Here is a 26644-nt window from a genome sequence, read left to right as displayed (position 1 = left end):
ACTTCATAATCATATTAGTTAATGTGATCAAAAATATTTTTGTATACTGAAGATATAAGAGGGCAGGAGTAACAAAAGAGAAAACAAGAGAATCCTTCTAGAGGTTTAGTACAGACCATCAGCATCAGAAAATGGCACTCAAAATAAGGACAATGCAATTATAAGTTATTTATGTCATTAATGTACCTTAGTGAATGGGCGACTAGTTTAAGCTGGAATGCCAGCCTTAGTCATGTTGGTCGTCATTCTATTACACACACATTCTGGAAGTATAACTATTGTGCTTTTGGTCACATGATTGAAAATCACAATATCCAATAAGGTTTTCTTATGTATCATCTTGAAGTGGTTAAAAAGTTATTTCAATTTCAGCATTTATACTTAAATTTCACTGTCTGTTGCTGATGGTCGGTAACTGAACTCTGCAAAGACTTCTGTGTATCGCTGTCAGTTGCTAAACTGCTTTCAGTGTGCACCCGTGACCCGCTGTGGTTTTGTGCCATGGGATTTCAAATACATAAGAATGTATCTGAAAATGTACTGATACATTTGTTAAGATCATACTTAAAAGTGTCATTTTAAAAGGAATCTCATTAGGAAGGTATTTCCCCAATTTACAAATCTGCATTTCGGTATTTTTATCACGTTTGAATAGTGACATATTATTGTGGTCTTAATTATACTACAAAATGTTCCTTAAAAATAGGTTAGTTATTTTATGTGATCTGAACATACAAATTTCACAAAGAAACTTCAGGTTCGAGAATGATAATGCTGACAGTCAAGGTAGAATATTCAAAACATTTTGGAGTATAAGAGGTGAATCTAATATCCAAAAAGTGAGGAAATCTAAGTGCCATGCATGATTTAGGTAAGCAAGAGAGGACGGAGCATGGTATTGTGTGCTTCGATGTATATTTAAGATGTTAGAGAGAAACTCAGTACAGAAGAAAGATTCATTCACCAAGTGAGGTTCCAAAAAGACAAAAGATGAAAGTGAATCTGAAATCGTTTTGGTGAAACTTGCATCCTCAGATCACATAAATCAACACATGGTTTAGAGATATGTTTTTGCATAACTAAGTACAATAATATATGTCAATCAAGACTACTTGTACAAACGTGCTATAATATGGAGATGCAGATTTCTAAATTGGAGAAATAACTGCCTTCGGAAGTAAATTTTAAATATGACACCTTTGTGTATGCTCTTATCTGATCTGTCAGTGCCTTCTTAGATATAGCAATCAAAATTAGGGGGAGGAGGAGGAGGATTGGTCTAGGTTCACCCTCCTGTGTGATCAGAGTACAGCAAAAAGAATCCGTAGATGACGGATCAAAAGAACCGAGCCAAAAAAAACGGGGGATTCATCAATTGGGTGAAAGACCACCTCTATTGGTAGAAAAGAAAAATGTATTTTCTTGAGTCCCCTCACTCACCCAGGGTTGTCCCTAGGTGACATGTTTCATCATTGGGGCCATCCCAAACATCCACTGCTTGGGGCATGCTGCGACTTGCGGAGTTATGTAGAAGCACTTACTTTGTGAGGATATGTGTAGTGCAGCGTAGGGGGAATGGTATAAGTGATGTGTAAAAATTACCTAACTAGTGAGCTAATGTTTTATTCCTGCTCCTAGTTGGTAGGGATAAAAAGGGGTTAATAAAAGGGAAAAGTAACTGTTATGTAATTATAATCCCTAGTATTGTGTTGACATGTTTCAAGGTATCCCCTAAACCTCTTCTTCAGGACAACAAAGGGACCAGCCCTTTGTGTACCACTCCGTGCAGGACCTATTATAAAGTGAAATATAAATTATGAATGCACACCTATTGTGTGAGCATTGGGAAAAAATATACATACGGTTGATTCTGAACATGTAGTATCTGTCATGGGGAAGAAAAAGTAAAATGCAAATTAATACATACCGCTCTTGTGGGCAGGTTAAGGCGTTACATTGTGCGTAATAGAAGGTACTTCATAATATGGTGTAAGGACCCTTGAAAGTAAACATAATTAGTGCTCAGATCCTGTGTGGGTTAATATACCACACTCGATATCTCAATTGTGAGCAAGCAAGGTTGAAAAGACATAATTAAAAACACTTGTGGTCAAGGACAAAACAGGACGCACACAGCATGTAACATAAAATCTATTTCTTTTTGAAAGGTAAAAATACGCCTTATGGTCTGTCTGGGTGGAGGGGCCTTTAGAAACCCTATATTATAATAAGAATACACAAAGGAATGAGATTATAAGGATTTGTTTTAAGCCATTCATCTCTTGTGCCTTCCTCTAACTGGTTTGAAAAAAGCAACAAGAAATGCAGTGAAAATGAGAAACAAGTCTTACAGTGCTCAGTAACCCTCCCTCATTACGAGACCTATTCAGTCCGAAGGCAGACCGCATCTTAGCGTGTCTGTGCGTCAGTACTGGTATAAGTAGTATAAAAAAACATCATGTCCTTGTGCTGTCAGAGACTAGAGCGTGTAACGCACAGTCTCGTTTTGTGGTGAAAACTGTCCACCATATTGTTTGTATTTTTTTAAAAAAGGGGGTGACTTTTGAAAGTCTAAATTACTTATATGTGTGCAGGAGTCCCTCGTATGAATATAGGAGGACGCCAGGTATTTTGTCATAATAGGTTAGGGCCAGTATCAAACCCTGGTCTAAGGGACACAGAGAGGCTCATTATTGGTGGCCATATTGGAATGGTCAAAAAAGGCAATAAACAGAAAAGACAGACTAGGGATGTTTGTCGTACTGTCTTCAATTTATTCAAAACACGGGGTAAAAAACTTCAGTGCCTTTATTCTTGATTTTGATTTTCACATAACATGCCATTAAAAAACATGCCAGATAGTGTTTTTTCAAAAGGTTGGGGGCAGTATCAAACCCTAATCCAAGGGATAAAATGAATCTCCAAGTTAGTAGTCATTATGGAGTAGTCACTAAACAAATGGCAGCCTGGGGATGTTTCTCATACTTCCTTTTGGTTAATCAAAAAGATCTGATTTAAAAAAAAAAAAAAAATGACCTAATTTTGAAAAAATAAGCGGTTGTTAAGTAGGTTAGTGATTTTATAAGTAGGTATAATTTTGCGTAACTGTCCTACGATTGTCCGCTTACTTGGTGAAAGTTATTGTTATTAGACCAGGTTTCAAAAGGATATTTATTTGGTAGCAAGAGATTAAGATTTCAGATATCGGGGTTCAGTGTGGCAGGATTGTACGTCCATCATTTAAAGGAACAAAAGATCCTATCAGACCAAAACCCACATCGCCGAAGATTGTGGTATGGAAGAGGTACATCGACGACAACTTGGTGAGATGGAAAGGTGACGAAACAGAGGCCAACATCTTCCTGGAGTGGCTCAATCTACAGGACCCTTTCCTTAAATTCACCCACACAATAAGCAGGTCTGAGTTAGTCTTCCTTGAGCTTTATATCTTTGCAGTGGGTGGCATACTCAAAACCACAACACATTTTAAACCAATCGCAAAAAACTGCCTCTTTCAGTACGACAGTTTTCACCCATGACATCTGAAAGAAAATCTCACCTTTGGACAGTTTCTTAGACTCAAGAGAAACTGCACGGAAACATCGGATTATGGCATGAAGGCAAAAGACCTAGCAGAGAAACTGAAAAAACGGAAATACACTTCCAAAATCATTGCAAAGGCAAAGAAAAGAGCACAAAATATTCATAGGGATGCCCTTCTAGAAACGTATGAAATACAGGAGAATGAGAAAGACAAAAGACCCATCTGTATTACAACTTTCAGTGTAGCATCAGACAAAGTCGCAAAGTTGGTGAAGAAACATTGGTGGATTCTAAGCAGTGGTACCTTTAACATACCAACACCAATGTTCTCACATGAGAGGGGCAAAAATGTGAAGGATATACTGGTGCACACCCGCCCGAAGCCCAAAGACAAAAGAAGCCAACAAGTAATCAGTACTTTACCAACGAGCCACCACTTGTGTGGTAACTGTATGTGTGCCACCTCACTTCAACCACTAAAAGGGTCACTTTCAATATAGGAAAATCATGGGATTTGCGAAAATTCACCACTTGCAACACTATAGGAGTTGTGTATCTGATTACGTGCCACTGTGACCTACACTATGTGGGTATGACCACCAGGAAGGTGAGCACAAGAATCTGCGAACATTGGAGCAACATCCGATGCCACAGAGCAAGTACCAGAATGACGGCACACTTCAATGAGAAACAACACACACCAAATGACATGCGGTGGGTAGTGTTGTAACACATAAAACCCTGTGAGAATTTAGAACAGATGCTACTAGAGAAGGAGCAAAAATGGGTCTTCAAATTGCGCACAGATATTAGAGGCTTGAACGAGAATATACCATGGGGCCAATTCACTAGAAAAATGAACCCCGATATCTGAAATCTTAAACTGTTGCTCCCAAATAAATATCCTTTTGAAACCTGATCTAATAACAATAACTTTCACCAAGTAAGCGGACAATCGTAGGACAGTTGTGCAAAATGATACCTACTTATAAAATCACTAACCTACTAAACATCCACTTATTTTTTTAAATTAGGTCTTTTTTATTTTTTAAAATTAGGTCTTTGTGATTAACCAAAAGGAAGTGTGAGAAACATCCCCAGGCTGCCTTTTGTTTGGTGACTACTCCATAATGGCTACTAACTAGGAGATTAATTTTATCCCTTGGATTAGGATGATACTGCCCCCAACCTTTTGAAAAAACACTATCTGGGATGTTTTTTAGTGGCATGTTATGTGAAAATCAAAATCAAGAATAAAGGCACTGAAGTTTTTTACCCCGTGTTTTGAATAAATTGAAGGCAGTACAACAAACATCTCTAGTCTGTCTTTTCTATTTATTGTCTTTTTTGACCATTCCAATATGGCCACCATTTATGAGCCTCTCTGTGTCCCTTAGACCAGGGTTTGATACTGACCCTAACCTATTATGACAAAATACCTGGCGTCCTCCTATATTCATACGAGGGACTCCTGCACACAAATAAGTAAATTAGACTTTCAAAAGTCACCCCCTTTTTAAAAAAAATACAAACAATATGGTGGACCGTTTTCACCACAAAACGAGACTGCACGGTACACGCTCTAGTCTCTGACAGCACGAGAACATGATTCGGCTGTTTATTTTAGACTACTTATACCGGTACCGAGGCACAGACACGCTAAGATGAGGTTTGCCTTGGGAATGAATAGGTCGTCATGACGGAGGGTTGCTGAGCACAGTAAGACTTTTTCTTCCCTACAGAAATCTACATAACCTTGATTTTCCGCATTTTCACTGCATTTCTTGTTGCTTTTTTCAAACCAGTTACAGGAAGGCACAAGAGATGAATGGCTTAAAACAAATCCTTATAATCTCATTCCTTTGTGTATTCTTATTATAATATAGGGTTTCTACAAACCCCTCCTCTCAGACAGACAATGAGGTGTATTTTTGCCACAAAATAAGTACGTTTCAAAAAGAAATTGATTTTATGTTACATGTTGTGTGCGTCCTGTTTTGTCCTTGACCATGAGTGTTTTTAATTATGTATTTTCAACCTTGCTTGCTCACAATTGAGATATCGAGTGTGGTATATTAACTAGGGGTGGGCAGAATTCACTTTCGCAAACTATCGCGAAAATGTTGAAAATCTCCGCAAACACGCCGGAAATATCGCGAGGACACAGAAGTTTTTTTCCCGCCTGTTCGCTGTATTTTTTGCGTGATCGCGGCTCGCCAACTTACCCATGATGTTGCTCACGGGAGCGGCCATCTTGTTTTCACTTGTCCCGCCCGCCCGCGATGCTTACTTCCTGTTCCGGGTCGCGCAATGCACGCTCGCGCCCGTTCGCGGTACGTATTTCCTGTTCGGCAATGCTTTTACTTGTTCACGTTGCTTTTTGCGTGCTCGGGGAGAAAATATTGCGCGAACTTGCGCACGTGGTCGCAATGGGCGTGGCCATCTTGTTTTTCACTCTATTGCATGGTTCTGGGGCCTGATTTTCAATCCTCCCTGCATCTTTCCAATCCTTTGTTTGAAGCCACTTTTTTTTAATCTTTTTTATTTATTATTTCTCTAACTGTTGTCCTGCTTCTATATTTTTGGTTTTTGTCTACTTTTTTTTAGTTTTTTAGCTACTTTTTCACTCTTTCTATTGCCTGCTATTTATTTCTTTTACTTACTTTTTTAATTTTATTACCTTTTCTTTCCCGCCCCGTCTCTCATCCCCAGAACCATGTCAAAGGGTAGGGCTCGCCGCAGCCAGAGCCGCGGTGCCCACAAGGGGTGCAGGCATGGACCTTATTTGGGGAGGTGGAGTTGGCTGCACTCATTTTCTTTGTGCAGCACCACCTCCCCTCTACCCTGGCAGCAGGTGGCAGGCCTGGGTCCGGGTCCGGGCTCCGGGAGCGTCGACAGCGGTGGGGGAAGGTGCGCCGGGCAGTGTTGCACTGCTCTGGTGTCCGGCGCACCCAGGCGCAGTTGACGCACCGGTGGTCCGACATCCTGGACCTTGAGCAGGACCTGCTGGAGCTGCTAGGAGTGGATGTCCCGGGTCTTGGTGTGTAACTATTTAATTATTACTACTTTGTGTCTGTTCTTCTGCTCTGTGTTATATATTGCGAATATCTTTTTTTCTTCCAACCAGCTAGAATGTTGCTGCTTACATTCCAGGTTAATTACGTTTAAAAGTCTTCTGTGATTGTTATGACACAGGTGCACCTCTGCGCTACTACTAATCTTACTTGTTTGCAACTTTGCGTTTGCACTCGCTTAGTGTGATTCTGTAAGAGTTTATTTTAGAGAAATTAAGTTACGTAATGCTATAGTGACTCTAGTCCTTACTTTGTCCTGGCACTCAGAGATAGGGGCAGATTGATACTTAGGTTTAGCTACTTTGTATGAGTTTGTAATTTTTTTGTGGTATGCATGATGCCCCGTCAGCTACGTCACGTGCTGCTAGTACGCCAGTCTTTATTAGAACCTTTTCTAGTTTGTTCAATGAGTGGTGGTAATTGGCTTAGCACTAGCAGAACATCAGCATCAATCAATCAGCCCAAAATTTGGTGTATACAAAAAATGTAGTCATGCGTCCTCCATTTGACCATATGCATTGTTGAGGACTAAAAGAAGTGGAAATGCATACTTAATGTACAATTGGCACACCTGGAATAGGTGGGCTAGGTTGGGTGGTACGTTGTACTTAGGCTTAGTTAGTATTCTGGAATCAGAATGGAAGACTGGATTACTGTTGATAAATAGTAAGTAGTCGATCCGCGAATCCCCCGATACTACTTGCTGACCAAATGAGATCGGTCAATTTAGTTATTGCAATTGTTGTTTACATAAGTGTTTTTTGACCGTTCATTACAAATATTTTATTTGTTTGACACCATCCATCAATGTTTGTCTCTTTCTTATATCTTTCCTGTTCAGCACCCAGGGGCAGGCAGACAGGGAGTGGGCAGTCGGCGGGAGATCAACACCACCAGGAGGACACCAACGAGGGCTCCTCTGCTGGCCCTAGTAAGTCTTTTTGTTTTTAATAATAATTCTTATTCCATAACTTTTACTGCACCATATTTTTCACGAACTATTGTTTCAGTTTCCCAATGCTATTTTTTACCAACAATTATCCTTCGATCTGTACGTTTAAAAAAATCTTGTCATCCCTGCCTCTGCTATGATGACTCTCTGTACTACTACAACTATCAGTCTGTCTGTACTGTAGTAGCTAAGCTTGCCCAGTTGGCCACTCTTTATTTGAAAGGTTGTAAATAAAACTCAGATTCACCAGTAGCTCTAGCCATTGAGTCCAGTCCTTTGGGTCGTCCTCTTGTACTACTTCTAGTCTTATTGATCTTGAGTCTTTGTCAATCTTGAGGCTTTGACAATTCACACCAACAAATGCCCAACCAGATTTATTACTATTTTGATATGATAGGACATACTGCTACTGTTGTAGGGATTTTGCACATACAGATCTTTGCACAAACGAAAATAGGATGTTGGTGACGGTAGGTTGGACCTTCCTCACACACCTCAATCAGAAATTCAGAACCCACCACAATCCCCTGCCCGACTAGTTATAGTAGTGTCTTGTCATAACTATTAGGTCTCCAAACCCTCCCCCCAAGATACCCAACAAGTAGACAACCCAGAACATAACACACCCAACCTCTCAGTCATGGAAGCAATGAATATGCACACCTTCCTTTAATTTGCTCACTCGTGTAAGTCCACACCAAATACCACCAAGTCTATGTAAGTTCAAAATGTTTATTTTGAATTGAGAAGCTCTGTACATTGTTCTATTATATAATGCAGCACCAACAGGAAAATCAATAACATTAAAACAATAAACATTGTTACACCTCACAGTTGGGAATTAAATGATGATAACTGAACAGTAGTGGAAGCACCACCATCCCCTAGGAATTTAGTTTAGTTTTTAAATTTATAAATGAAGATCTCTGAGTGAAGGGACCCCTCACATTAGAAGAAACTAGTACTGGTAGCTGTTGCATCATAAGCTCTGCAAAGCTCTGGTTCGTAGAAGGGAATCTTCCGTCTGTAATGCGAAAAATGAAATGGTGCACGTTAGTATATTGCACCTTGCAAGCATTTCTCAGCCGTGCCAAAAAGTGTAGCATTTATGGATAAGCAATATGGACTAACAGTACACCAGTACTTCATAAAAAAGTGGATTGTTCATGTTTTGGTTCACCGCTTGTACACAGCGTGTAGACAGTAACAGTGTGAGGTCATGTGGGCTCAAAGATGTCTTATACAACAAGCTGCAAGGTAACGTCACATGTGCAAAAATAAAAGACACAAAGGTAAAATGGTTGCACGGCTCGGGCTAACTAAGCAAAGTCTAGAATGACCCTAGGGGGGACCATATATAACTATTAGTGTCTACTCTACTACTACCTGATTTGTACTAGTGATGCATGTTATATACTATTAACTCATTTTTCAATCTTGCTGCTGACCAATAGGGGGAGGTGTATATGACGCCTAAAAAATGTGTAATGTTTTCTAGGCGCACTACCGACCACCATTGCCGGGGCCAGCGAAGGCGACGTGGAGGGAGAGGATGCGGCACTTGCCGATACCGACAATGGAGCGGTAGGGGGAGTGCCAGCACCGGTGGTGGGCGGTGGTAAGTTAGATTCATAATCCTTAACTATTGTTGACACTACACTCACTGCAAGAGTGTACTGTATGTATACTGTACTTTTGAGACTTAGGGCCCCATTAGGATGGCAGGCGGATTGCCCCCGCTGGTCTGGCGGTAGTCACCGCCGGCCCCGCAGGTGCAAACCTCTCTCCATCCCTGTAGAAAAGACCCCCCACATGTCGACCGGGCGGAAAAAGGTTCAATATGGTGGCAGTGTCTGAACACACCGCCAGCCACATAATCTGCATTTTGGAATGCCTTTAAGTGGCGGCATTGCCGCCATGGAAACGCATGCGGAGTATGCTTGGGGGCTCCCATGGAGGGTACCTATGCTATGGTACCCCCCTGCCTTTCAAAGCACAACATGGCAGGCTCCGCGCGGGGCCTGTCACGTTGTGCTTGGAAAAGCACAACATGTATTTTTAGCATTGCTTTCGGCTCCGCACACCACAATGTATAAAAAACAGGATGCGCTCGCCACTGTGGCGGGTGCATCCTAATTGTCCCCATGGGACCCCTGCCCTTTTTAGCGTGAGGATGGCGGTCGGACAAAGTCCACCCGCCATCCGATGTCCTAAGTAAGTTAGAGTTGTTGTGAACGTTTGAAGAGTGAAGACACCCTTTATTAGGCATCGGGGCGGGAGTATTGAGTAACCAATGGCCTCATCTATCTGATTTCAACTCCGCTTTGAAAGTTTTATGGAGAAGACTAAAAGTCTTATCAGATCACCTGGTGTTCAACTAAAAAGTGAAAGACGGGTGGAAGGAAGAAGGACGGGCGAGATTTAAAATGTTATGTACTGTGCTTTATACCATGCCACTATGTGTATAATTAACTTGTCTTACTGTTTTTCTTAGAGTATATTTTACAATTGTCTTGTTTTTTTCTTTTTGATACACAGCTACTCCTTCCAAAGTTAATCGGAAGGAGTTGGCCGCCAAGGCACGGCGCCGGAAGCTGGAAGCAATCCAGCAGGAATATCGGCGGCTGTTGGTCTTGGCAAAGGAGGAGGAGGAGACTGCAGCAGCACTTCAAGCCTCCTCCAGTGCCCCTGGCCCCAGCCACTGCCCTCCAGCGGTACGGCGCCACCGTCTGGTGGCTGCCCGCCGCAATACCATCTCTGGTGCCCCCCCACTGTGGCTGCAACTGCCGCGCCCTCAGACACCGCGTCACCCGTCTAGAGGAGCAGATGCGTGTCCTCCTGCAATCCCGCCCCACACCTTAGTCCCTGTCTTCTGCCCCTTTTTTAATTCTTGTTTGGGTGGGTGGGATTTGGGCGTTGGGGTTTTGGACTATTTTCTGGACTTTCTTACGGACATTGGTTGGGGTTAGGGAGGGGGGTGTTCAGCTTTTGTGGGTTTTTAGTTTATTTTTGTTAGGGTCAATTAAATCTATTTTTCTACGTTACATGCAATGTTGTTAATGTTTTGTAGGTGGGGTTACTGTTTTACATCACACTGTTTCCTCGCTGGTGCAGGCCCGCCCATAGCCAGTGTTTGATTTAAATAATTGGCTGACTGTGTAAGACACAAACAGATAGATGCGACACCCCTCACTGATTGAGTTGTCCTACTAGTACTTTCAGTCTCTCCTCTAGTCTATGCATTCTTTATCTGGACTCAAAGGGGTGTGTGAAATTGAAGTCATTGAAAACATGTCCATTATTAATTCTGCCTCCCCCAAACTTCTCTTACCTTTGATTGATGTTTAACTTAGGCACAGCAATGGCTGCATGGTGAAGATGGCTTCCTTTTTCTAACATGCCATGATTGGGTTGGTGGTGGTAGTATAGTAGTAGTAGTAGGCACTGGCAGGGCAGCAGCATTTGCAAAAAAAGAAAATGAGACAGTCAGTCGCCTTTGAGAGACTGTTCGAGGAGTAGTAGAATGAAGTACAGTACAGAACTCACCGAGCAACAATAATATGCTAAAATATTTTTTAACAAAACATAATGGTGGTGGGGATAGCCTACTAGACAGAGTTACAAACTATAGTTGTGTCGAGTCACTTGACTAGGCCTACAGTGTAACAGTTAGCGCTGTGTATGAGGAATGACAACAAATCCAATCAATGCCGGCAATTATTGCTGAGGTATATGTTCCTTTGTTAAATAAAATCACCTCTAAAATATACTACTCATGGGTGGGCAAGCAGAAGAAGATCATCGCTCTGCCTTGAAATTGAAGTACTGTTGCTTTCGCCGCATCCGCCCCAGCAAGCATGTGATTAAGTATTGGTGTACATTTAATTTAGTCACACCTCGACAATAAGTCACACAGCCCGGGGTAAGAGGGTTAGGGTTTGTTGAATGGATGGAAAGGGGGTTTGGGGAAAGGTTTGACAGTGAAAAACAGTACGCGTGGACAAACAAATGACAATCTTTGAAGACTACCATATCCATATGTTAAGGGAGAAAAAGGAAATACATGCATGATGATGATTGATAAGGAGACCCGGATTACATACACTTCTTGTTCTGTTGGTCCGGCCTTAATACTTTTACAGATAGCAAATAGACATTTTAAATATTGGTAGGGATGAATCGTAAACAGAGAGCACACCTAATGATGATAATAACAACAACAAGAACACACTGTTGTAAAGATTGTAGACAAAAAAATGAATCAAATTATTTAAAAGAAGATGAAAGTTGATACTGTTACTGTGTTATCCTGGTCAAAAATGTGGACTGGATTTGCTTCTCGGCATTCCTATTGGTCCTCTCGTCCATCAATCTTGGGTGTCGCCACTCGCCACTGCCCGGCTGGAAAATAAATTAGATTTATTGGTAAGTTAAGTGCGCATTGTAATGTTTTCCCAAGTATAGGGCAAGGCCCGGCCTGTAATTGTAGATGGAAAAACAAAGGGGATATTGAGAAACAAAGTTGAAACAAATGCACAAGTTATGGTGTAGTGCAACAAGAACACTTTCCGAGGCGGCATGTATGTATCATCTCTACTCTAGTCTGTTTCCAGCATTGACCTTCAACAACAACAGGAGAGAGCAGGTGAGCAGGTCCACAGTGACAGGCCTGACGGCACGTTGCTTAACACATCCTACGTTTAGAGTACTTTTTTTTTTTAAAGAGTTGGACAAAGGCAAAGCACATATCCATTCCAAACATAGCATTTTACAATTTAAGTTAGTAAATCAATGCACCGCAGTCATCCCACCACTACACTCGACTCCACTTCTACACAGACATTTGGGTCTGCTGTGGTTGTTGGTGACGTGTTTACCTTTAGGCTTTTATGCCACTCATGAAACGTTTCTCCTGACTTGTTATTATTCCATCAATCATCTCCGATACTTGTACGGACTGACTGTGAAGATCGGCCTGCAGTAGAAGTAAAATTATGTTATTACACAACAAGAGTAGAAATATTATTGACTTGAGTCACTCTTTAGTGTGTACAGTAAGACTACTAGTACACTTTGACTTCACTTCGTGCACAACAAACAAACAACAAAAACACAAACACCAATCGAGTCAGGTGTCCAATGCAGGCCATTAATTGTCATTACCTGTTCCTTCTCATCTTAAGTTAATGGGCCGTCTTTTTCGCCATCATCATCATGGACAGTGCTGTTGTCAATCATACTCAGTGCGCAGATTGAGTCCCATTCCTGTATTCAATTAAAAGCAATTTATCAAGCTGCAGGAGAAGTACAAATTTCTAATTTGCAAGAAGGGGAAAATTCACCTTGTGTTACGTTTAGTGTGCACTGTAGAAAGATGATTAGTGCACAATGACATAACTTCATGCACAACAAACAACAACAAAATCACTCAGTCTGCGACTCTGCGTCCAATGCATGGCATCAATCATTACCTGTTCCATCTCATTTTCAGTTAATGGGCAGTCTCTCAGGGCTCTGAAAGGAGGATAGCTATAGTAGTCATCTGATTCATGCTCCAATTCTTTTGGCGGGACTAGGAACGTTTTTATTTTTTCTTCTATTTTCCATCATCCAATCATCATTCATGAGGGCAATGGATTTAGGCGGGAGATTCAGTATGATGGAGCGGAGGAGCTGGATTCGGAGGACTGTACTGTCAAATTGCAGACACCTGAAACTTGTATATTAAATAAGAAGAGTCGAAGACGGTGGTAATGGATTTGTTGTGATTCACAAGTTTGTAACCGGAACGACAGACACACAAATAAAGGGGAAAAAAAGTGAGGAAGACAGTAAGTGCAAGCCTAATTGTCAGGGAAGTATAGCTCGTCCTCAAACTCTGGGGGTTCAGCCAGTAGTAGGTAATCATGTGACACACTAGTTCCGTCACCTGAGCCGCTGTCCTCATCTTCCTCCCTTGCTTCATGTATTGTGTATTTCGGTGGTATGAAGTGCTGATTCATTTTGATCACTGATAACCTCTCCACGTTTTTGGGGGAGAGACTGGTCCTTCTCACTATTACAGTGGAAGCAACAGCACTGAAAACACGTTCGGAAGAGACACTTGCGACAGGGCAAGCCAGATAGCTTATCGCCAGCCTGCTGAGCAGTGGCCATTCAGACCTTTTCCTATACCAATACTGCAATGGGTTTTGATCAATGTACACCTCTGTTGGGTCGTCCAGATAGTCCTGGACCATACGCTCAATGTTCAGGGGTGCTGCTGGTAAGCTTTCGGGCTCTTTTCTCTGTGCATCAGCACTGTGCTTATTAATGCCTAACTGTACATACCAATCGTCTAACGATTCTACTGGGCCTAATGATCCAGTTATTGTTGTTGTTGTCGATAGTGATGGTGAGTGTTGTGATCCAAACGCACCGCCCTCAGCCTCCAAAGTTGCACTTGATGCTGCATGCCCTGCTGCAGTACTTCTTGTGGGTTGATCTTGCGGGCTTTTAATTAGCAGCCGTTCATGTGCCAATTTACTCGCTGCCTCAGCTATACAAGTTTAGTAGCGGGCAACCTCTCTGAAAAAGCAAAGAATGTCTTCAGTCCAAATTTTGCACGTGGATCCAGGATTGTGGCACAAATGTAATGTTCTTGTGACAACATTTTATTTTCTATCCTTGTATTTTCAGCTAAGCGACGGGCTAAGCTCTCCACCAAGTCATAGGATTCCCGTTTGTCCTCTACACCTTTGTATGATTCAGACACCTTCTTCAGCTGATGCTCTAGCATTTTCAATAATGGGATAGCTTGGCCCATTGTACAGTCCTCCTTGCTGACTTCACGTGTGAAGACCTCAAAAGGACGAAGCATCTCAGTCAGGCATTTAATTAGGCTCCATTGCTCCATCTGAAGGTTCATGTCTTTAACAGTAGCATCCCCTCTTTTCCAGACATATTCATTCAGTGGCCTGTGCTGCTCAAACAGACGATCCAGCATGTAATACGTTGAGTTCCAACGTGTTGTCACCTCCTGGATGAGTGCTTTGACTGGCATCCTATATTCACATTGAATGATCCTCAGCTGCTTCTGAGCTTTAAAAGAATTGCTGAAATGAGTGCATATTCTTCGGCAGATGGCCCTTAAGTTGCTGACTATGGGTTCTTTTTTCAGAAAGTCTTGAACTATAATGTTTATGCAATGCGCCAAACACGGAACCCTGAAATAGGAACCAAGATCCATGGCCTTAAGTACATTACTAGGTATTGACAGGTTGAGAACCTGTATGCAACTGAGCACTGTTCACAAAGTGTCCTTCCTGACACTGGTTTGTATGAAACTTTTGTTTTTAATTTTCAACGTTAAATCATAGTTTACTTTGCACTTTTGTACGTGGTTATTAGGTATAACAGTTTTCAAACATATGACAGTTTATCCCAATACAAATTAATGTCATTTGTACAAGAATAGCGTGGTTACTCTCAATTATAACTTTGATACAATCAATTATGCATTTGTTACCAAATCATGTGTATTAGACATGTTGCATTAACATAAGAGTTTATACACAGCAGAAAAATTTAATAAATGCCCAATGCATTTCGGAACCAGCCGGTTCCTTCGTCAGGGGCCAATCTGAAAAATAAAGCGAACCATATTTCTAGTTAGGATCATGTGTTGAAGGCTCGGTCTCAATAACTCTGATACTGGACAGACGTATTTTACAACAAGTTACCTGTTTGGCTGTGTAATTGGATGTTCACTGGATGTGAAAAGCGTATGTGTCTTGAGTGAGTTCATCAACTGTGTGGCTGTAGAGAAAATGACAGTACCATATTTAAACTGATAACGAGTTGAATAAACACAACTCTACGTGCATGCTGTGTAGAATAACACGCAAGTGAATTTGCCTATATACGAGTTTTGTTCGTACCTTAATGGCGATATTCGGCTGAGAAACTGTTGGAAAAATAAATAATGATGCCGCGTGTGAGTTTACAAGCAAAATATAGCGTGCATATCATTCAGATTTGTACGCACAAGGACATTGCCATTAGATTTTAGAACTGGTGTCTTACCTTCGTGGATACGATGGTAGACTGCATGTAAAAAAGAGAGAGAAAAGAGAAGATCGAATATAATGAGTACGTAAGCGGGGACGTTAACACGCTGCAACAATAGTCTAAAGGTTCCGAAAATGCATCGTGGAAGTCTCACCTGAGAATGTTTCATGAAAGGAATAACAAACGTCTCGGGATTGCCAGTGAACACGTTGAGAACGCCTGGGTGACAAGCATTTATATAGGTGGAGTTTAATCAGAGACTAACACCGGAAGACGCCGGTACTGACAACGGACTCGATGTGCTCAGGTGAAATCTGAGAGGCGGATGTTCTATACGTTTGTGCGGGGGCCATGTTGGAACGGAGACATAACGTGGTGAAAGAAACAACAATGTGGGAGAAATCGTGAGAAACGCAGAATATATCAAAACTAAAATCAGTCGGCAAAGTAATGCAAGATACAAATGGAGAAGTCCATTAAGGTGGAAAGAGGCGCGTGAAGTATATATGCAATGTTTTCCTCAAAACCGAAGGGGTAGATCTTACGGACTCATGATCTCATGACACAAATCTAAACAAGGGAATAATCTACGATGGAGATTACACGCGGGTAATGAGGTGCGCATCGAACTGCGTTTTAGGAAAATATGATCAATGTCTACAGCTACTACGTGGTGTTTGAAATGTTCTGTGGGGTAATCTGACACAAAATCAAAGATTATGGTTACAAAGTTTAAAAACGGATATAGTGAATAAAATGTTCAATCTTAGGGAATGTTAATTGGTGCAAGGGATGTTTTTGCAGTCAAAGAAAACATGACATATCCATCCGGTCGTTAAGACCGGTCGGGGCCAGAGTGTGCAGATTTTTAATCCAGAAGACTTCCCTTTGGAGAAGTCTAAGGTGGTTATTGGTGCCTTGTTGTAGCTCCACATGTTCAATGATCTGGAATCTTAATTGAGATATGGAGTGATTAGCTTCAAGCCAGTGGGTTGCCAGAGGAGAGTTTTTGCTTTGAGTTCTAATGCGACTTTTGTGTTCCGTTAGACGTATTTTCATAAAGTGGGATTTAGATGAAAACGGAATAGCATTGGTCTGATGGAGAGCCTTAATCCTCTGGGAATCCGTTTGGCCTTATGATATTGTACGAGCGTGGAAGCGTGAAGTTGTTGGTTTAACTGACGTCTGGTTAGATATTCGAGTTGTTTGAGTTGTTGCGAGATCGAGCCACTGTGTGTGTCCATGTTTCTTACTTCCTGTATTAAAGAATAAATTTCCGATGCTTGATCTGTAGTGTAGACCAACGTAGTGGCTCTGTTTTCTGTGATGTTCGTGATTGAGTCGAACGACATTTTCAGATTAAATTGGGTGCTTTCTCCTCGATGGACAAATAGGTCTGGTGAAACAGTTTTTGTGTGGGGAGAGCACTCCTTAGTTGTGAACAGATAAACGGTAATTATCAATCGTAAGAAGACAGTGGTGCATCAGTTCTGTGGGAGTTTGTCCTCTCCTACTGTAAACAAGACCAGGTATTGACAGGTTGAGAACCTGTATGCAACTGAGCACTGTTCACAAAGTGTCCTTCCTGACACTGGTTTGTATGAAACTTTTGTTTTTAATTTTCAACGTTAAATCATAGTTTACTTTGCACTTTTGTACGTGGTTATTAGGTATAACAGTTTTCAAACATATGACAGTTTATCCCAATACAAATTAATGTCATTTGTACAAGAATAGCGTGGTTACTCTCAATTATAACTTTGATACAATCAATTATGCATTTGTTACCAAATCATGTGTATTAGACATGTTGCATTAACATAAGAGTTTATACACAGCAGAAAAATTTAATAAATGCCCAATGCATTTCGGAACCAGCCGGTTCCTTCGTCAGGGGCCAATCTGAAAAATAAAGCGAACCATATTTCTAGTTAGGATCATGTGTTGAAGGCTCGGTCTCAATAACTCTGATACTGGACAGACGTATTTTACAACAAGTTACCTGTTTGGCTGTGTAATTGGATGTTCACTGGATGTGAAAAGCGTATGTGTCTTGAGTGAGTTCATCAACTGTGTAGCTGTAGAGAAAATGACAGTACCATATTTAAACTGATAACGAGTTGAATAAACACAACTCTACGTGCATGCTGTGTAGAATAACACGCAAGTGAATTTGCCTATATACGAGTTTTGTTCGTACCTTAATGGCGATATTCGGCTGAGAAACTGTTGGAAAAATAAATAATGATGCCGCGTGTGAGTTTACAAGCAAAATATAGCGTGCATATCATTCAGATTTGTACGCACAAGGACATTGCCATTAGATTTTAGAACTGGTGTCTTACCTTCGTGGATACGATGGTAGACTGCATGTAAAAAAGAGAGAGAAAAGAGAAGATCGAATATAATGAGTACGTAAGCGGGGACGTTAACACGCTGCAACAATAGTCTAAAGGTTCCGAAAATGCATCGTGGAAGTCTCACCTGAGAATGTTTCATGAAAGGAATAACAAACGTCTCGGGATTGCCAGTGAACACGTTGAGAACGCCTGGGTGACAAGCATTTATATAGGTGGAGTTTAATCAGAGACTAACACCGGAAGACGCCGGTACTGACAACGGACTCGATGTGCTCAGGTGAAATCTGAGAGGCGGATGTTCTATACGTTTGTGCGGGGGCCATGTTGGAACGGAGACATAACGTGGTGAAAGAAACAACAATGTGGGAGAAATCGTGAGAAACGCAGAATATATCAAAACTAAAATCAGTCGGCAAAGTAATGCAAGATACAAATGGAGAAGTCCATTAAGGTGGAAAGAGGCGCGTGAAGTATATATGCAATGTTTTCCTCAAAACCGAAGGGGTAGATCTTACGGACTCATGATCTCATGACACAAATCTAAACAAGGGAATAATCTACGATGGAGATTACACGCGGGTAATGAGGTGCGCATCGAACTGCGTTTTAGGAAAATATGATCAATGTCTACAGCTACTACGTGGTGTTTGAAATGTTCTGTGGGGTAATCTGACACAAAATCAAAGATTATGGTTACAAAGTTTAAAAACGGATATAGTGAATAAAATGTTCAATCTTAGGGAATGTTAATTGGTGCAAGGGATGTTTTTGCAGTCAAAGAAAACATGACATATCCATCCGGTCGTTAAGACCGGTCGGGGCCAGAGTGTGCAGATTTTTAATCCAGAAGACTTCCCTTTGGAGAAGTCTAAGGTGGTTATTGGTGCCTTGTTGTAGCTCCACATGTTCAATGATCTGGAATCTTAATTGAGATATGGAGTGATTAGCTTCAAGCCAGTGGGTTGCCAGAGGAGAGTTTTTGCTTTGAGTTCTAATGCGACTTTTGTGTTCCGTTAGACGTATTTTCATAAAGTGGGATTTAGATGAAAACGGAATAGCATTGGTCTGATGGAGAGCCTTAATCCTCTGGGAATCCGTTTGGCCTTATGATATTGTACGAGCGTGGAAGCGTGAAGTTGTTGGTTTAACTGACGTCTGGTTAGATATTCGAGTTGTTTGAGTTGTTGCGAGATCGAGCCACTGTGTGTGTCCATGTTTCTTACTTCCTGTATTAAAGAATAAATTTCCGATGCTTGATCTGTAGTGTAGACCAACGTAGTGGCTCTGTTTTCTGTGATGTTCGTGATTGAGTCGAACGACATTTTCAGATTAAATTGGGTGCTTTCTCCTCGATGGACAAATAGGTCTGGTGAAACAGTTTTTGTGTGGGGAGAGCACTCCTTAGTTGTGAACAGATAAACGGTAATTATCAATCGTAAGAAGACAGTGGTGCATCAGTTCTGTGGGAGTTTGTCCTCTCCTACTGTAAACAAGACCAGGTATTGACAGGTTGAGAACCTGTATGCAACTGAGCACTGTTCACAAAGTGTCCTTCCTGACACTGGTTTGTATGAAACTTTTGTTTTTAATTTTCAACGTTAAATCATAGTTTACTTTGCACTTTTGTACGTGGTTATTAGGTATAACAGTTTTCAAACATATGACAGTTTATCCCAATACAAATTAATGTCATTTGTACAAGAATAGCGTGGTTACTCTCAATTATAACTTTGATACAATCAATTATGCATTTGTTACCAAATCAAGTGTATTAGACATGTTGCATTAACATAAGAGTTTATACACAGCAGAAAAATTTAATAAATGCCCAATGCATTTCGGAACCAGCCGGTTCCTTCGTCAGGGGCCAATCTGAAAAATAAAGCGAACCATATTTCTAGTTAGGATCATGTGTTGAAGGCTCGGTCTCAATAACTCTGATACTGGACAGACGTATTTTACAACAAGTTACCTGTTTGGCTGTGTAATTGGATGTTCACTGGATGTGAAAAGCGTATGTGTCTTGAGTGAGTTCATCAACTGTGTGGCTGTAGAGAAAATGACAGTACCATATTTAAACTGATAACGAGTTGAATAAACACAACTCTACGTGCATGCTGTGTAGAATAACACGCAAGTGAATTTGCCTATATACGAGTTTTGTTCGTACCTTAATGGCGATATTCGGCTGAGAAACTGTTGGAAAAATAAATAATGATGCCGCGTGTGAGTTTACAAGCAAAATATAGCGTGCATATCATTCAGATTTGTACGCACAAGGACATTGCCATTAGATTTTAGAACTGGTGTCTTACCTTCGTGGATACGATGGTAGACTGCATGTAAAAAAGAGAGAGAAAAGAGAAGATCGAATATAATGAGTACGTAAGCGGGGACGTTAACACGCTGCAACAATAGTCTAAAGGTTCCGAAAATGCATCGTGGAAGTCTCACCTGAGAATGTTTCATGAAAGGAATAACAAACGTCTCGGGATTGCCAGTGAACACGTTGAGAACGCCTGGGTGACAAGCATTTATATAGGTGGAGTTTAATCAGAGACTAACACCGGAAGACGCCGGTACTGACAACGGACTCGATGTGCTCAGGTGAAATCTGAGAGGCGGATGTTCTATACGTTTGTGCGGGGGCCATGTTGGAACGGAGACATAACGTGGTGAAAGAAACAACAATGTGGGAGAAATCGTGAGAAACGCAGAATATATCAAAACTAAAATCAGTCGGCAAAGTAATGCAAGATACAAATGGAGAAGTCCATTAAGGTGGAAAGAGGCGCGTGAAGTATATATGCAATGTTTTCCTCAAAACCGAAGGGGTAGATCTTACGGACTCATGATCTCATGACACAAATCTAAACAAGGGAATAATCTACGATGGAGATTACACGCGGGTAATGAGGTGCGCATCGAACTGCGTTTTAGGAAAATATGATCAATGTCTACAGCTACTACGTGGTGTTTGAAATGTTCTGTGGGGTAATCTGACACAAAATCAAAGATTATGGTTACAAAGTTTAAAAACGGATATAGTGAATAAAATGTTCAATCTTAGGGAATGTTAATTGGTGCAAGGGATGTTTTTGCAGTCAAAGAAAACATGACATATCCATCCGGTCGTTAAGACCGGTCGGGGCCAGAGTGTGCAGATTTTTAATCCAGAAGACTTCCCTTTGGAGAAGTCTAAGGTGGTTATTGGTGCCTTGTTGTAGCTCCACATGTTCAATGATCTGGAATCTTAATTGAGATATGGAGTGATTAGCTTCAAGCCAGTGGGTTGCCAGAGGAGAGTTTTTGCTTTGAGTTCTAATGCGACTTTTGTGTTCCGTTAGACGTATTTTCATAAAGTGGGATTTAGATGAAAACGGAATAGCATTGGTCTGATGGAGAGCCTTAATCCTCTGGGAATCCGTTTGGCCTTATGATATTGTACGAGCGTGGAAGCGTGAAGTTGTTGGTTTAACTGACGTCTGGTTAGATATTCGAGTTGTTTGAGTTGTTGCGAGATCGAGCCACTGTGTGTGTCCATGTTTCTTACTTCCTGTATTAAAGAATAAATTTCCGATGCTTGATCTGTAGTGTAGACCAACGTAGTGGCTCTGTTTTCACTGTTTACACAGTTGATGAACTCACTCAAGACACATACGCTTTTCACATCCAGTGAACATCCAATTACACAGCCAAACAGGTAACTTGTTGTAAAATACGTCTGTCCAGTATCAGAGTTATTGAGACCGAGCCTTCAACACATGATCCTAACTAGAAATATGGTTCGCTTTATTTTTCAGATTGGCCCCTGACGAAGGAACCGGCTGGTTCCGAAATGCATTGGGCATTTATTAAATTTTTCTGCTGTGTATAAACTCTTATGTTAATGCAACATGTCTAATACACATGATTTGGTAACAAATGCATAATTGATTGTATCAAAGTTATAATTGAGAGTAACCACGCTATTCTTGTACAAATGACATTAATTTGTATTGGGATAAACTGTCATATGTTTGAAAACTGTTATACCTAATAACCACGTACAAAAGTGCAAAGTAAACTATGATTTAACGTTGAAAATTAAAAACAAAAGTTTCATACAAACCAGTGTCAGGAAGGACACTTTGTGAACAGTGCTCAGTTGCATACAGGTTCTCAACCTGTCAATACCTGGTCTTGTTTACAGTAGGAGAGGACAAACTCCCACAGAACTGATGCACCACTGTCTTCTTACGATTGATAATTACCGTTTATCTGTTCACAACTAAGGAGTGCTCTCCCCACACAAAAACTGTTTCACCAGACCTATTTGTCCATCGAGGAGAAAGCACCCAATTTAATCTGAAAATGTCGTTCGACTCAATCACGAACATCACAGAAAACAGAGCCACTACGTTGGTCTACACTACAGATCAAGCATCGGAAATTTATTCTTTAATACAGGAAGTAAGAAACATGGACACACACAGTGGCTCGATCTCGCAACAACTCAAACAACTCGAATATCTAACCAGACGTCAGTTAAACCAACAACTTCACGCTTCCACGCTCGTACAATATCATAAGGCCAAACGGATTCCCAGAGGATTAAGGCTCTCCATCAGACCAATGCTATTCCGTTTTCATCTAAATCCCACTTTATGAAAATACGTCTAACGGAACACAAAAGTCGCATTAGAACTCAAAGCAAAAACTCTCCTCTGGCAACCCACTGGCTTGAAGCTAATCACTCCATATCTCAATTAAGATTCCAGATCATTGAACATGTGGAGCTACAACAAGGCACCAATAACCACCTTAGACTTCTCCAAAGGGAAGTCTTCTGGATTAAAAATCTGCACACTCTGGCCCCGACCGGTCTTAACGACCGGATGGATATGTCATGTTTTCTTTGACTGCAAAAACATCCCTTGCACCAATTAACATTCCCTAAGATTGAACATTTTATTCACTATATCCGTTTTTAAACTTTGTAACCATAATCTTTGATTTTGTGTCAGATTACCCCACAGAACATTTCAAACACCACGTAGTAGCTGTAGACATTGATCATATTTTCCTAAAACGCAGTTCGATGCGCACCTCATTACCCGCGTGTAATCTCCATCGTAGATTATTCCCTTGTTTAGATTTGTGTCATGAGATCATGAGTCCGTAAGATCTACCCCTTCGGTTTTGAGGAAAACATTGCATATATACTTCACGCGCCTCTTTCCACCTTAATGGACTTCTCCATTTGTATCTTGCATTACTTTGCCGACTGATTTTAGTTTTGATATATTCTGCGTTTCTCACGATTTCTCCCACATTGTTGTTTCTTTCACCACGTTATGTCTCCGTTCCAACATGGCCCCCGCACAAACGTATAGAACATCCGCCTCTCAGATTTCACCTGAGCACATCGAGTCCGTTGTCAGTACCGGCGTCTTCCGGTGTTAGTCTCTGATTAAACTCCACCTATATAAATGCTTGTCACCCAGGCGTTCTCAACGTGTTCACTGGCAATCCCGAGACGTTTGTTATTCCTTTCATGAAACATTCTCAGGTGAGACTTCCACGATGCATTTTCGGAACCTTTAGACTATTGTTGCAGCGTGTTAACGTCCCCGCTTACGTACTCATTATATTCGATCTTCTCTTTTCTCTCTCTTTTTTACATGCAGTCTACCATCGTATCCACGAAGGTAAGACACCAGTTCTAAAATCTAATGGCAATGTCCTTGTGCGTACAAATCTGAATGATATGCACGCTATATTTTGCTTGTAAACTCACACGCGGCATCATTATTTATTTTTCCAACAGTTTCTCAGCCGAATATCGCCATTAAGGTACGAACAAAACTCGTATATAGGCAAATTCACTTGCGTGTTATTCTACACAGCATGCACGTAGAGTTGTGTTTATTCAACTCGTTATCAGTTTAAATATGGTACTGTCATTTTCTCTACAGCTACACAGTTGATGAACTCACTCAAGACACATACGCTTTTCACATCCAGTGAACATCCAATTACACAGCCAAACAGGTAACTTGTTGTAAAATACGTCTGTCCAGTATCAGAGTTATTGAGACCGAGCCTTCAACACATGATCCTAACTAGAAATATGGTTCGCTTTATTTTTCAGATTGGCCCCTGACGAAGGAACCGGCTGGTTCCGAAATGCATTGGGCATTTATTAAATTTTTCTGCTGTGTATAAACTCTTATGTTAATGCAACATGTCTAATACACATGATTTGGTAACAAATGCATAATTGATTGTATCAAAGTTATAATTGAGAGTAACCACGCTATTCTTGTACAAATGACATTAATTTGTATTGGGATAAACTGTCATATGTTTGAAAACTGTTATACCTAATAACCACGTACAAAAGTGCAAAGTAAACTATGATTTAACGTTGAAAATTAAAAACAAAAGTTTCATACAAACCAGTGTCAGGAAGGACACTTTGTGAACAGTGCTCAGTTGCATACAGGTTCTCAACCTGTCAATACCTGGTCTTGTTTACAGTAGGAGAGGACAAACTCCCACAGAACTGATGCACCACTGTCTTCTTACGATTGATAATTACCGTTTATCTGTTCACAACTAAGGAGTGCTCTCCCCACACAAAAACTGTTTCACCAGACCTATTTGTCCATCGAGGAGAAAGCACCCAATTTAATCTGAAAATGTCGTTCGACTCAATCACGAACATCACAGAAAACAGAGCCACTACGTTGGTCTACACTACAGATCAAGCATCGGAAATTTATTCTTTAATACAGGAAGTAAGAAACATGGACACACACAGTGGCTCGATCTCGCAACAACTCAAACAACTCGAATATCTAACCAGACGTCAGTTAAACCAACAACTTCACGCTTCCACGCTCGTACAATATCATAAGGCCAAACGGATTCCCAGAGGATTAAGGCTCTCCATCAGACCAATGCTATTCCGTTTTCATCTAAATCCCACTTTATGAAAATACGTCTAACGGAACACAAAAGTCGCATTAGAACTCAAAGCAAAAACTCTCCTCTGGCAACCCACTGGCTTGAAGCTAATCACTCCATATCTCAATTAAGATTCCAGATCATTGAACATGTGGAGCTACAACAAGGCACCAATAACCACCTTAGACTTCTCCAAAGGGAAGTCTTCTGGATTAAAAATCTGCACACTCTGGCCCCGACCGGTCTTAACGACCGGATGGATATGTCATGTTTTCTTTGACTGCAAAAACATCCCTTGCACCAATTAACATTCCCTAAGATTGAACATTTTATTCACTATATCCGTTTTTAAACTTTGTAACCATAATCTTTGATTTTGTGTCAGATTACCCCACAGAACATTTCAAACACCACGTAGTAGCTGTAGACATTGATCATATTTTCCTAAAACGCAGTTCGATGCGCACCTCATTACCCGCGTGTAATCTCCATCGTAGATTATTCCCTTGTTTAGATTTGTGTCATGAGATCATGAGTCCGTAAGATCTACCCCTTCGGTTTTGAGGAAAACATTGCATATATACTTCACGCGCCTCTTTCCACCTTAATGGACTTCTCCATTTGTATCTTGCATTACTTTGCCGACTGATTTTAGTTTTGATATATTCTGCGTTTCTCACGATTTCTCCCACATTGTTGTTTCTTTCACCACGTTATGTCTCCGTTCCAACATGGCCCCCGCACAAACGTATAGAACATCCGCCTCTCAGATTTCACCTGAGCACATCGAGTCCGTTGTCAGTACCGGCGTCTTCCGGTGTTAGTCTCTGATTAAACTCCACCTATATAAATGCTTGTCACCCAGGCGTTCTCAACGTGTTCACTGGCAATCCCGAGACGTTTGTTATTCCTTTCATGAAACATTCTCAGGTGAGACTTCCACGATGCATTTTCGGAACCTTTAGACTATTGTTGCAGCGTGTTAACGTCCCCGCTTACGTACTCATTATATTCGATCTTCTCTTTTCTCTCTCTTTTTTACATGCAGTCTACCATCGTATCCACGAAGGTAAGACACCAGTTCTAAAATCTAATGGCAATGTCCTTGTGCGTACAAATCTGAATGATATGCACGCTATATTTTGCTTGTAAACTCACACGCGGCATCATTATTTATTTTTCCAACAGTTTCTCAGCCGAATATCGCCATTAAGGTACGAACAAAACTCGTATATAGGCAAATTCACTTGCGTGTTATTCTACACAGCATGCACGTAGAGTTGTGTTTATTCAACTCGTTATCAGTTTAAATATGGTACTGTCATTTTCTCTACAGCTACACAGTTGATGAACTCACTCAAGACACATACGCTTTTCACATCCAGTGAACATCCAATTACACAGCCAAACAGGTAACTTGTTGTAAAATACGTCTGTCCAGTATCAGAGTTATTGAGACCGAGCCTTCAACACATGATCCTAACTAGAAATATGGTTCGCTTTATTTTTCAGATTGGCCCCTGACGAAGGAACCGGCTGGTTCCGAAATGCATTGGGCATTTATTAAATTTTTCTGCTGTGTATAAACTCTTATGTTAATGCAACATGTCTAATACACATGATTTGGTAACAAATGCATAATTGATTGTATCAAAGTTATAATTGAGAGTAACCACGCTATTCTTGTACAAATGACATTAATTTGTATTGGGATA

General features: G+C 40.9%; 1 protein-coding gene across 1 annotated transcript in view; it reads left to right on the top strand.

Moving 5' to 3' along the window:
• Window positions 1-26644, top strand: part of LOC146802509 (uncharacterized) — a 283337-nt gene that overhangs the window by 124178 nt on the left and 132515 nt on the right. The window contains exons 3-7 of the mRNA XM_085623762.1: window positions 7459-7548; window positions 9068-9187; window positions 10108-10533; window positions 23648-23668; window positions 25978-25998. Coding sequence (XP_085479888.1) covers window positions 7459-7548; window positions 9068-9187; window positions 10108-10533; window positions 23648-23668; window positions 25978-25998 — 678 coding nt within the window. The remainder of the gene's footprint in view (window positions 1-7458; window positions 7549-9067; window positions 9188-10107; window positions 10534-23647; window positions 23669-25977; window positions 25999-26644) is intronic.

This window comes from Triturus cristatus, chromosome 8 (genome assembly GCF_964204655.1).
Source record: "Triturus cristatus chromosome 8, aTriCri1.1, whole genome shotgun sequence".
In the NCBI taxonomy this organism is placed as follows: domain Eukaryota; kingdom Metazoa; phylum Chordata; class Amphibia; order Caudata; family Salamandridae; genus Triturus; species Triturus cristatus.
Note: the sequence above shows the minus strand (reverse complement) of the source record. Positions and strands in the feature narration are given on the sequence as shown.